The 13,344-nt window shown below is 45.5% G+C and overlaps 1 protein-coding gene across 4 annotated transcripts in view; it reads left to right on the top strand.

Annotated features, from left to right (window-relative positions):
* AMPD2 (adenosine monophosphate deaminase 2) overlaps positions 1-13,344 on the top strand; it is an 855,139-nt gene that overhangs the window by 618,527 nt on the left and 223,268 nt on the right. For all 4 annotated transcript variants that reach the window (XM_044076870.1, XM_044076869.1, XM_044076868.1 and 1 more), the window contains one exon: positions 8,787-8,981. In XM_044076870.1, coding sequence (XP_043932805.1) covers positions 8,787-8,981 — 195 coding nt within the window. The remainder of the gene's footprint in view (positions 1-8,786; positions 8,982-13,344) is intronic.

Genomic DNA, 13,344 nt, shown 5'->3' with positions numbered 1-13,344 from the left:
CTAATTCAGGCAGACAGCAAGGATGTCTTACTCCAACATCTAGAATTTGTTCAGAACCTTCTCAAGTTCTTGGGATTATCTGTAAACATAAAAAAGTCAAATTTGACACCCTCACAACAGATAACTTTTCTGGGTGCTCTTCTAAACACCACAACTCAGATGGCATTTCTGACATCCGAAAAACAATTACAGCTGGCTTCAACTTTCAACACTTTGGCAACTTTAACTCAGCTTTCTGCAAGGAAATTCCTGCAGGCTTTGGGTTACATGGCCTCCTGCATCCTTCTCGTACCATATGCAAGACTACATATGAGGAAAATTCAGTGGTACCTAAAAAGTGTATGGTCTCAGCATTCCCACAGTTTAGACATACAGATCACTGTCCTGCCTTGTCTCCAAAAGGAATTCCCTTGGTGGTCCAAGGCATGTACTCTAAACATAGGAAAACCCTTCAGTCTGCCTCCAGCCACTCTGATACTAACCACAGACGCTTCAGGTTATGCACGGGGAGCCCATTTTCAGGGCAACTGTCTGCAGGGCCTTTGAAAAAAGGATCAGAAGTTCCTGCATATCAATTTAAAGGAAATGTTAGCCGTACAGAATGCTCTATTGGCCTTCAGGAATCTTCTACAACCAGGACAGCTACTAATACGGACAGACAACAACACAGTTATGTGGTACATAAACAAGCAAGGGGGATCTCATTCCTATCCCCTTTTCAGACTAGCCATGAATCTATGGAACACAGCTCTGGCTTGCAAACTGGACCTTCAAGCTCAATTTCTACCAGGGAAGCAAAACTTCCTGGCAGACCGTCTGAGCAGAAACCTGTCGAATCCACACGAATGGATGCTAGACACCAAAATATTCAGGATGATTACAGCAGTCTGGGGATGTCCTGACCTAGACCTCTTTGCATCCCATCTCAATCATCAACTACAGATTTTTTGCACCAGGACTTTCCACAAACTAGCTTGGAAAGTGGATGCACTATCATTCAGTTGGAGAAACCTCTCGGGGTATGCCTTCCCGCCTCTACCTCTTCTTCCACGGGTGTTATTAAAGATCAAACAGGACAAGCCCAAGATGATAATTTTGCTGGCCCCAAATTGGCCTCGACAATTTTGGTACCAAACTCTGAAAAACCTTTGTCTGGAGCCCCCTTGGGTATTACCATAGACTCCGAACCTTCTGTCCCAGCACCAGGGTCAGGTTCTGCACTCCCATGTCAAAACTCTTAGCCTGGCGGCCTGGTTAATCCAGGGTCCTTGATTCATTCTCTCCTACCCAAGCAGGTTATGGATGTCATTTTAGAAGCCAGATGTCCTAGCACTAGAAAATCTTATGCAGGGAAATGGAAAAGATTTTGCACCTGGATGCAGGTTCAGGATTCAGATCCTCTTACTCCTAACATTCCTCTGATTTTACTTTACCTGACGGACCTCTTACATAAGGGTCTCTCTTTCTCTTCCATAAAGATCCATGCTTCTGCTATTTCTGCTCATTATAATACAGACCCTCCTATCTTTTCCCATCAGCTCATGAGGCAGATGTCCTTCAAGGATGCATCTGCAGTCATAACATATGGGTTGTCCTGCCTCAGGCAGCCCTTCGGTCGGCCGGATTCCAAAGTCTGGGTCTGGCCTCGGCTGATGTCGCACTTTCCCCGACGTCATAGCTTCTGGGGTATAAAGGCATCAGCCGACGCCATTTTCCTCCGTCTTTCTTGCCGCGTGGTGCCCGAAGCAGAAGCTGTTCGCAAGTGCCGGTCGGTCAGATCCAGAGAATTCAGCTACCGAAAACTTCTAAAAAAGCTAAGTACCCCGTTGGGGACTCTTTCTTGCCTCAGCCGATGTCAGACAAAGTAAATAATTGTTTAACTTGTGGGAAACAAATACCTCATAAGGATTTCCATTCTTACTGCCTTCCTTGCTTAGGCCCAGACCACGACGTATCAGCTTGTTTAGCCTGTGCCTCCTTCAACCGACTGACTCTTAGACGTCGGTCGGAGTTTGCAGAAGAGTTTTTTGGATCCGCTTTTGCATATAAAATGCCATCTGAGACTCCGACCACACATTTAGCCAAAAAACGCAAGGAAAAGGAGCGACACTCGCGGCCCGCGGTTTCGGCTGAAACCACGGTTAGGCCTACCGCGAGTGTCTCTGTTTCGGCTGAAACCGAGTCCTCGGTTCTTACTTCTGCAGAATTCATACCTCTGACAACCGAGGCCAGAGAGGCCCCGGCTGAGTCGGCTTCAGAAATCCCTACCGAAGAAGCAAGCGCACAAGAATTGTCCGACACCATTCCATTGGACATTTCTACTCCTGCACGTGGAGCAGCTAGGCCCCCTGCTTCTATGTCTATTAAGGCCTTCTCCAGGGCTAAAGCAGCTAAAATTTCAAAAGATTTACCTGCAAAATCTACTTCTCAGAGACCTTCCTCAAGTTCACAGATTCTCAGCCTTGCTGAGGACCTTATGTCTTTGATTAGGGGTTCCCATCCTCACCCAGACAGGGCCTCCCACCCTCCTCCTGACAAAAGGCCTAGGACTGAACCCCCTGAACCTCTCTCCTCTGATTACTCCTCTGATGGATCAGATTTATCAGACCATCAGGAAGGGGCATATTCGCCTTATGAGGATTCAGATGCAGAAGACTCTATTCTTCTGCCTCCCCTCCAGAAGAATTTTCCTTTGGGGAGACTTTGCACTCAATGAGGGAACACTTTCAATGACAGGGTCAGGATTTCTCTGATTCTAGAAAAAGACTAAGGACTTTTTTACATTTGCCCCAGCATAGGCCTTTAGCCATACCACCTGTGCTTACTGTAGTTGATGATGCATATAATGATGTCAGTTCTGCCCCTGATTCTCTTCCACCGGCCCCTGCCAAACCTGACAGATATTACAGGGTCCCGGATTCTCACTTCCACTTGTATAAAGCCCATGCTGCAGACCCAGAAACTATCTCTCAGGGCCCAAAAGGTGTTGCAGCTACCACTGCCAAAAACCCCCTTCCCTCTGAAAGAGAGTCAAGAGCATTAGAGAGATGGGGAAAAAAGGTTTATACATCTGCTACTCTTTCTGCCAGGGCATTAAACTGTCAATTCCATATGATACAGTACCAGGAATATTTGTTAGATCAGCTGAATAAAAAGCTTTCTTCTCCTGAACCTTTAGACCGTAAATCCCTTCAGGATTTGGTACACAGCTCCCAGCAGGTCAGTAATCATTTCTTAAAATGTGGCTATGATGCACTGGAGGCTTCATTTAGATCAGCTATGACTGGGGCAGTAATTCGAAGGCATGCCTGGCTAAAAGAGCAATCCTTGCCAGACCATGTCAAGGCTAAACTCCTAGATGCTCCAATGGAGAAACAATGTTTATTTGGCTCCCCTGCACAGGAGATTCTAAAGAAAGTGGAAGAAAAAGCATAATCTGTGCAAACAGTAAAGGATTTTCTGCAGGTTCAACCTCCGAGGTTCAGCAGAAACTGGCCTTCAAAGAATTGGTCCTTTCCAGACACCTCCAGAGCACAGAGAGGCAGGAATAGACGCCCAAGAGGCAGAGGTCAATCAAAGGGTGCCTACAAGGGTCGTCAGTGGCAGCCTGCCAACCAGAGTAGTGCCACAACTGCAACTACAACCACTTCCACAGGACAGACACAATGACTTGACTGTGATTCCGCCTACCAGGGAACAACTGGAAGCATCCTTGGGCGGAAAGTTGGCTTTATTCTCGAAAAACTGGCATTGCATTACAAAAGACACATGGACATTGCAAACAATAGACAAAGGATACAGGTTTCACTTCCACACTTTACCAAGAAGGAGCGGAATGCCAAACCTTCCACCAAACCAGAAGCCAGAGGCTTTAAGACAAATCAACAATTTACTTCAGATGAAAGCGATAGAAAGGGTACCATCTATGGAACAAGGCCAAGGATTTTACTCCAGACTATTCCTTGTACCAAGAAAAGAAAACCAATGGAGGCCTATTCTCGACTTGTCCGCACTAAACACATATCTCATTGTGCCAAAATTCAAAATGCTGACCCTACAGCAACTTCTTCCCATGTTGGGCAAGGAGTCTTGGCTGGTGACTCTAGATCTCAAGGAGGCATACCTGCACATCCCTATACGACCAGATTGCAGAAGACACCTCAGGTTTCTTGCAGGATCAGAGCATTATCAATTCTCAGCATTGCCCTTTGGCTTATCTACTGCACCCAGAGTATTCACGAAATGCCTGGCATCAGTGATTGCACATTGCAGGCTTCAGGGAATTCAAATCTACCCATACCTGGACGACTGCCTAATACAAGCAGACAACAAGACAAAACTAATAAAGGATTTGGCCTATGTCATACACCTGTTACAGGCCTTGGGATACACAGTCAACATCCAGAAGTCAAGACTAGTGCCATCCCAAAGGATAACATTTTTGGGTGCGGATCTGGACACTAACTCAGATGGCTTTTCTCACAGAAGAAAAACAAAAGCAACTCCCAGTCTACTTCATGGCTTTGACAAGACAAGCTCAGCTTACTGCAAGGAAAGTCCTGCAGGCCCTGGGTTACATGGCATCCTGCATAATCTTGATCCCGCATGCCAGGCTGCACATGAGGAAATTACAATGGTACCTAAGGAATGTATGGTCTCAACACAGACACAGTCTAGAAACCATGATACCAATCATTCCATGCCTGAAAAAGGAATTCCTGTGGTGGGCTCAGGCCTGCCAGTCCAACAGAGGGTTGCCTTTCAACAAACCACAACCAAGGCAGACCATCACCACGGACGCCTCAGACCTAGGATGGGGAGCACACATGGAGGACAAGTGTATCCAAGGCCTATGGTCTCAAGACCAGCTGAACTTGCACATAAACCTAAAGGAGATGCTGGCAGTGAAATATGCAATTGAGGCATTCAAATAATTCCTCCAGCAAGGACATCTGCTGATAAGGACAGACAATACCACAGTCATGTGGTACATAAACAAACAGGGAGGCACGCATTCCTACCCTCTATGCCGGATGGCAATGGATCTGTGGAACCTAGGCCTGAATCTCAACTTCCAGCTGCAGGCCAACTTCGTACCAGGAAAAGAGAATTCACTAGCAGACAGCTTAAGCAGAACTACCACGGATGCTCACGAATGGATGCTGCATCCAGACATCTTCAAACTCATAACAAGCAAATGGGGAATGCCAGAGATAGACCTGTTCGCCTCCCCACTCAACCACCAACTGAAGAAATTCTGCTCAAGGGTATACCACCCACAAGCCTGGAGGGTGGACTCTCTCTCTTTCAGCTGGAATGCCCTAACAGTGTATGCATTTCCACCTTTCCCATTGATGTACACAGTTCTACTGAAGATCAGGGAGGAACAGCCAAAGGTGATACTAATAGCTCCAGACTGGCCAAGGCAGCACTGGTATCCGCTACTGAGAAGCATGTCTCGGGCGAACTCATGGCCTCTACCCCTATGGCCTCTTCTTCTAACGCAGAACAACTTCAAGACCCTGCATCCAAACTTGAAAACTCTGCAGCTAACTGCCTGGAAAATTGTTTAAAACAAAACCAAACTGTCTTATCTCAGAGGGTCAAGGACATTATCCTGGAGGCTCGCAGACCCTCCACAAGGAAGACATACTCAGCTAAATGGAAGAGATTCCTCATTTGGAGCACATCAAAGGGTACAGATGTCACACTGGCAAACCTAGCACACATCCTAGAATACGTAGCAGAACTGTTTCACAATGGCATGTCCTATTCTTCCATTAAGATTCATGCTTCAATTTCAGCAGAGTACAACATGGATCCTCCTATCTTCTCTCGCCCTCTCCTCAGACAATTTTTAAGAGGGATCAAAAATGTAAAACCTCCAAGGAGACCCCCTCTGCCTGCATGGGATCTCAATTTTGTGCTGGAAAAATTAACACTACCCCCTTTTGAACCAGCAGCATCAGCAGACTTACAGTTCTTATCTTGGAAAACTGCTTTCCTTCTGGCAATCACTTCAGCAAGAAGAGTATCCGAGTTACAGGCACTAATGGCATTGCAGCCTTTCCTTATTTTTCACCAGGATAGAGTGTCTCTGAGAACCAATCCTACTTTCATGCCAAAGGTGGTATCCAGGGTATCCTTGAACCAAGCTATTCATTTGCCTACGTTCTTCCCTAACCCACAGAACAAGGGGGGAAAACTATTGCATACCTTGGATGTACACAGACAACTACACTACTATCTGGACAGAACTAAAACCAGCAGAAAAACTGACCAAATTTTTGTAGCATTTGCAACTGGAGTGCAAGGAAAAGCAATTTCCAAACAGACTATTTCAAAATGGATAGGAAATTGCATTCGTTTTTGCTACTCTTTTCATGGAAAGACAGCCCCTGAAAATATCAGGCCTCACTCCACAAGAGCCACAGCCACCACTACAGCTTTCATACGAGGGGTGGCTACCAAGGACATGTTAGAAGCTGCTACTTGGAGCTCCGTGCATACATTTGCCAAGCATTACAATCTACCTTTATAGTCCAGATCCCGAGCAGGTTTTGCAACTGCAGTTTTACAGGGGATCTTAACTACACCATCCTTATCTTAGTACCTCCTCCCCCAGTTTGGCTATGGTATTCTACCCATATGTTATGACTGCAGATGCATCCTTGAAGGACATAGTACAGTTTTGTACCTACCATAAATGTAGATGTCCGATAGGTATGCATCTGCAGTCAGGATTACCCACCCTCCTTCCCCTCTGTGGTATTCCTAGGGTGCTTACCCCTCTTTCAGCTAGCTGGGGGAATCTATTATGGTGTATTTGTTTGTTTGTATATATATATATATATATAATATTGGTTGCTACTGTTTGGAATTTTACAACATTTATCCAAATTTAGCCTTCCTAGAGGGCACCTGGCATCTGGGGCAAGAAACACTGAGGAAAATGGCGTCTGCTGATGCCTTTATACCCCAGAAGCTATGACGTCGGGGATAGTGCGACATCAGCTGAGGCCAGACCCATACTTTGGAATCAGGCCGACCGAAGGGCTGCCTGAGGCAGGACAACCCATATGTTATGACTGCAGATGCATACCTATTGGACATCTACATTTATGGTAGGTACAAAACTGTACTTTTCTCAGAGGAGCTAAGAACTTAAGGCCCCCTAGATCTCCTCCCATTCCTGCTTGGGATCTCAACTAGGTTTTGGAAAAACTCACCTTACCTCCTTTTGAGCCTGCTGCCACTTCCTGGAAGACGGCCATTCTGTTAGCCCTGACATCTGCCAGGAGAGTTTCGGAGTTGCAAGCTCTCATGGCTGTGGAACCTTATATTATTTTTCATCAAGGCAGGGTGTCTAAGGACTAATCCTTCTTTCTTGCCCAAGGTGGTTTCCAAAGTGGCTTTAAATCAAACTATTCACTTGCCAACTTTTTTCCCCAGTCCTCAAAATAAGGGGGAAAGGATCTTGCATTCCTTGGATGTACACAGACAACTACGTTTTTACCTGGACAGAACCAAGGACATCAGGAAATCAGAGCAATTGTTTCTTTCTTATGCTTCAAGTTCCCAAGGTAAAGCTATTTCAAAACAGACCCATTTCTAAATGGATTGCTCATGGAATCAGATTTTGTTATTCACATCATGGAAAGCAAATCCCAGGGAGTATAAGGACTCATTCTACCAGAGCTGCTGCCACTTCAGCTGCCTTCCTCAGACGAGTTCCTACCAAAGACATTTTGGAAGCTGCAGCTTGGAGTTCAGTGCATACTTTTTCCAAGCACTACAATCTACCTCTTTACTCTAAGTCTAGGGCAGGCTTTGCTTCTGCTGTCTTGCAGGGCCTTTTAGCCGCCCCGTCTTCTTTATGACCACCTCCCTTTTATTCTGCTTTGGGATTCAACCCTACAGTCATGACTGCAACAGTGAAACACGATGAACATAGTACAGTTGTGTACACTTACCATAAATGTAGATGTTAGTGTCTTCACTGTTGCAGTCTGGGTTTCCCTCCCTCCTGTCCCCTCTTATTTTTTCTTTTGTGTGGTTCCCTTCTTCACCCTTCTTTTGAGGTGTATTTGCAAAGGGTATGGGATCTTACTAATTTTGGAGCACCTGACATCTGGGGCAAGAAAACCTGGAGAATATGGTGTCGGCCGTCAGCTTTGTACTCCTGGTGTTCTGACTTCAGGGAGCATGGCTGAACAGCCGACGCCGGACCCAGACTTTGGGATTCTGGCCGACCGAGGACTGCCTGCCGGCAAGGGAGAACCCTACAGTCATGACTGCAACAGTGAAGACACTCTAACATCTACATTTATGGTAAGTGTACACAACTGTACTTTTTGGAATGATTGAAAGTTGAGAATCAGTTGTGTTGATAGTGAAACAGCTGTACAGATGTGGGTTAGTTGCAATAATCAGTATATGCACCTAGGCCGTTTTCCAGCAGATTTTTAGATTTTCGTGTATTCTATATATTTTCCCCATTATTTTTATCTTACTGTCTAGCTAATGATTTAGGTGCTTCAGTCTGTCAGTGACCTGTTCTGTACTTTCCAGATTATTATTTTTTTTAATAAAATAGGTACTGCTAATTTTGAGGTACAATGTGAATGTATGGTATGCACTTTTTAATGGATTGGAAAAAAAATCAGTGCTGTCTAAACATTAGTATAGTATTTCATTTTGAACTATCTGTAGTTGTAACCACAGCATCTTGATAGCTACTATGCATTTTCCTCTTATTTGCCAACATTTTGGACTCTCTGCTGCAGGTTGACACCCACATCCATGCTTCATCCTGCATGAATCAGAAGCATCTGCTGCGTTTCATCAAAAGGGCCATGAAGAAGTACCCTGGGGAAATTGTTCATGTGGAGAATGGCAAAGGGCAGACACTCCGGGATGTTTTTGAATCTATGAATGTCACAGCTTATGAACTAAGTGTGGATACACTGGACATGCATGCAGTAAGCAAGCTTTGATATTTCCATAAAGTTTTTCTTTGTGTTGGACAAGTATGCTACCCTAACATGTTTAAACTCATAGATGCTGTTTTATTCCAGTTTATTTTGATTTTAGTAAATAAAAAACATGTTACACACATTCATTATATGAAAGGTAATTAGCCAAAAAGGAGAAGTCAGTCCTCTTCCTCTGGCTTGGTCTTTTTAAGCAGTCACACGTGCATGTATGTAATCTCTTGCCATGACTTCAAATTTGTGGCATATCCTTCTTAGTTCTGTTGTACAATCTGATGTAAATGGCCAGTCTTTTTTAATGTTGTTTTAAGCCTCATGTTAACCCTCAACTGTACCCCACTACCCTACTTCCATCTGACCCAGAAGACCATGGTGCTTAATCCTGAAACATTCAGGACTGAGCAGAAGAAATTTTCTGCTCTGAATATTACTTCTCAGGTAGACTGTCTTCTGTATATGTTTCAGTATATGCTCAGGAGAATCTTCATGTTTCTTTCAATGTTTCATTGGCTAACGAAGTTCGCAGATGACTGCAAACTAGGAGCCATAATCGAAACTCCTAACGATGTGGACATCCTACAAAAGGGCCTCACTGGGACAGATACCTGGTATCAAAGCCATGGCCTCAAGCTCAATGCCAAAAAGTGCATTGTCATCCCTTTTGGTAAAAACTCTGTACCCATGAACTACCAAAGTTCGCAGATGGCTGCAAACTAGGAGCCATAATTGAAACTGCTAATGATGTGGACATCCTACAAAAGGGCCTCACTGGGACAGATACCTGGTATCAAAGCCATGGCCTCAAGCTCAATGCCAAAATGTGCATGGTCATCCCTTTTGGTAAAAACTCTGTACCCATGAACTACCACATAGGCGGTAGTCTACTTAACACCAAAAGTGTGATGAGACCTTGGGACACAGGTGGACAGTAGTCTCTCCTTTGATAATCACATTGCCACAGTAGTCAGGAAATCCTTCTAAATGGCCCACCTCATCACAAAAGGTTTCTCATCCAGGAAAAAAAAGAGGTCTTTGTTCCCCTCTACCAGTCACTCATTAGACCCATTATAGAATACAGCACCCCTTTTGTTATGTACCTCACAAGACATCTACAACAAGTGGAAAGGCCGCAGAAATACCTCACAAAGAGGATTACCTGCCTCAAATAGATGCCCTACACAGACCATCTCAAAAAACTCAAGCTTTACTCCATCGCATATCACCTACTCAGAGGCGATCACTGCCTAACATGCAAAGATATGTCAAACCCAGAGCTGTTGGACATGTTCCACTTAAAGAAATCCAAATCCCTCTGAGCTACACGCTCTACAGACCTAAACCTTGTCACCACAGTTAACAGAACATGCTGTAAGGATACTCTGGAACAAACTACCTATCTATATCAAACAAAGCTCCTCATTAGCACTCTCTTCAAGAAAAATCTAAATGATTGGATGGGAGATGCAAAATTCACCCCGGGGATCACTTCTGTGGCTCTGCTAGACAAGGGCACAGGATCACTTCTGTGGCTCTGCTTGACAGGGGCACAGAAAATAATTTTCTTTGGTGGTGAAAGTTAGGGTACCTTTTTGGGTAGGCTTATATAGGCCCTAGGGCCAATAGCCTAGTACTTGCCTATGAAGTATTTTTTTTACTTTTTTTTTTTTTTTTTGGTTGGTATAACAAGGGACCAGACACCAGTGGGACAGAGATGCCCAGGTCATAAATAACATTTTATAGTGATGCAAATGCCTGATACTCAGACAGTTGCTGTTTTGTTCTCTGGGAATCGGTGCTTCTGAAGTTTCTGCTGTGGTCAGACTAGAATTTTTTTGGCCCAAGGGTACATTGTTCTTTTCAGAAATTAAATGCACGTCATTGTAGCACAAGCTGTTGACTTCGGGGACACCTAGGTTTCTTCTAAAAGGTTCCTTTATCAGATTCTCAGAACTGTGAAGACTCCTGGCCTGTATAAACCCAGATTACCTTCTGTTTCAGTTGGATATTGGCAGTAGAGCAAGAGTTCTCTTTCATTTAGATGCTCACTATTTGACTGACTGATTTATTTATTTATTTTAATTTGTCTGGATAGATGACTTGTTATGTGAATTCATTTCAACCATAAGGCATTAAACAGTTGAATTATGAAATAAGTTTTATCTTCAACAATGGTTATATACAAAGTGGTATAACCTTATTATATATGCATATACATGTGTACACTGTTAAAACTGAATACATACATTCTGTAAGCATATTGTAAAGCACCATTGTGTTAGTACATAAAACACATTTGTATTTAAGGATTAACAGGCAACTTTTAAGAGTGATGTGCTACCCCAGGAGGAAATTGTTAAATGCATAAGACCATGCTCAAAGAGTAACAAGGCCTAAGGGAATTAAGGTTCCATTAACTGTTATGTCTGTGTAGTGCATGGAGATAATGCTTCGATATCTGGAAAAAGACAAATCGTGTCGTAGCATGGGACCCAATTTTAACAAATGTTAAGCTCGAGAAAACTATTAAAGTAAAAAAAATAATATAGAAGTACATCTGAAGTAGTTCATTTGTTCTGCAACCTGTGGGTATCGGATCCAACCGCTTTACTAGCTAAAAGATCCGAGCTCCTAGCTCCTCCCCTTTACCTATAACCCCCTGCTACATGCTGCCTTTACCCAGATCGAGTTTGCCGCGGCTGAAAGAAGCTACTTGTGTAGAGCTCCTTAGGCTTGGGTGAGATCGTTTCTTGACAATAATTAGACTAAAAGCTTACATTTTTTTGTTAGTGTGTGAGTGTTTAGTCCCCTTTGTCAAGTTATAGTCTTAGTTTTAAATTTTTGTGGTAATTATTAGTTTTTAGTCGTTGTGCTTGTCCCTCCCCTAGTGTTTGGGTGTGTTTCTGTGATGGCTGAAGGACCCAAAGCCGTCTTTTCTAAGTGCACTGACTGTGGACATAAGCTTTCCCCGGCTGATGGCCACACTCAGTGCGTGTTGTGTCTGGGGGTGGCCCACATGTCCACTAGCTGCCAAATATGTGCAGCGTTTAACCCCCGGGCCATCAGGAATAGGAAGAACAAGTTGATCCTGGCGGGCTTGTTACCGCAGGACACTTTTTCTTCCTCTCCCTCCAAGGCACAGGCTGCTACCGCAGCCCCTGTACCTTTAGGTCCCCCCAATCTGCCTGGGGCTCAACCTCCCTCTGCTGTGCAGAGTTCAGGGGACTCATCTGCCTCTTCCAAGGAGAAGAGGCATAAAGACAGAGAGACACACGAGAGTCATAAAAGGCGGGCTAAGACTCAGCCCTGCCATCTAAACTCTCTAGTCCTTCCACGAGGGCCTCTGGATCCTCTCCCTCTCGGCTCTGTTCGCCTTGTTTCTCGCCGGAGGACCGGTCTCCCTCTAGGTCGTCGAGGCGGCCCTCCTGGCCCGCCTCAACAATGTCTTCTAGATCTACGAGAAGCCTGACCGACACGGACATGGAATGGATGATGCGTCGATTTCTGCAGACCCAGATGCAGATGGGGGTGCTCCTGCCCCCCCCCCTCGGGGGTAGTGCAGTCCCCCCTTTTTGCACCGATCACTCCTTCTGCAACCCGTTTTCGGGTTTTGGAGTCATAGGATCCGGGCCCTTTCGGAGCCGGGGTTTTGTCGGCACCGATAGCGCCGGTAGCTTCGACGCCGACTGTACCCTCGAGCTTGTCGGATCCTAGCTCTCGGTGCCAAGAGCCAAGCATCGGATCCGTAGGGGTTGATGGGTCTTCAGCGCCCTTCAGGTCGGAGCACACTTCCCTCTCGGATCTGGCCGCTTCGGCTCCGACACCGATTCCTGCTTCGGAGCTGAGGAGACTACTTTCGGAGCCTGGGGAGAGTGGCTCGCCTTCGGCTGTTAAGGTAGTGGAGAGGGTTCTGTCGATGTCTTCCAGATCCCCGGTCCGTGCATTGGATCCTCCCGCTCCCCCTATGCATCTGGGTCCATCCTCCGTCATCCGACCACTGGGACAGCCTGCTCAAGCCCTCCAGTTAGTTCCCTTAGAGGAACAGGACCCTGTAGGTGAGCCCTCCTCGAATAGTCCCACCGAGGAGGTTCCTCGCAAACGGAAGTGCAAAAGGAGGCACCTGGACTCCCCCAAGTCCCTCACGTCAGACACTGATTTGGATGAAGGGGAAGGTTCCCCAAGTTCACCCCCTGAGGATGTCTCCTTTGGAGACATCATGGAAATGTTGTGAATTAGATGGGGGTGGTCTGCCCAAAAACCTTCCTCGGACGAGTCCGTGTTTCTAGAGGCGTTTGAGGCAGGCCCGCCTACTTCCTGGGTGTCACCTCCAGCCGACCCCCCTGGTAGACTTAAT

The sequence above is a fragment of the Protopterus annectens genome, chromosome 7.part0 (genome assembly GCF_019279795.1).
Source record: "Protopterus annectens isolate FY-2018-M chromosome 7.part0, PAN1.0, whole genome shotgun sequence".
NCBI classification, from domain to species: domain Eukaryota; kingdom Metazoa; phylum Chordata; order Ceratodontiformes; family Protopteridae; genus Protopterus; species Protopterus annectens.
The sequence above is the reverse complement of the archived record's forward strand: the minus strand, read 5'-3'. Positions and strand labels throughout refer to the sequence as shown.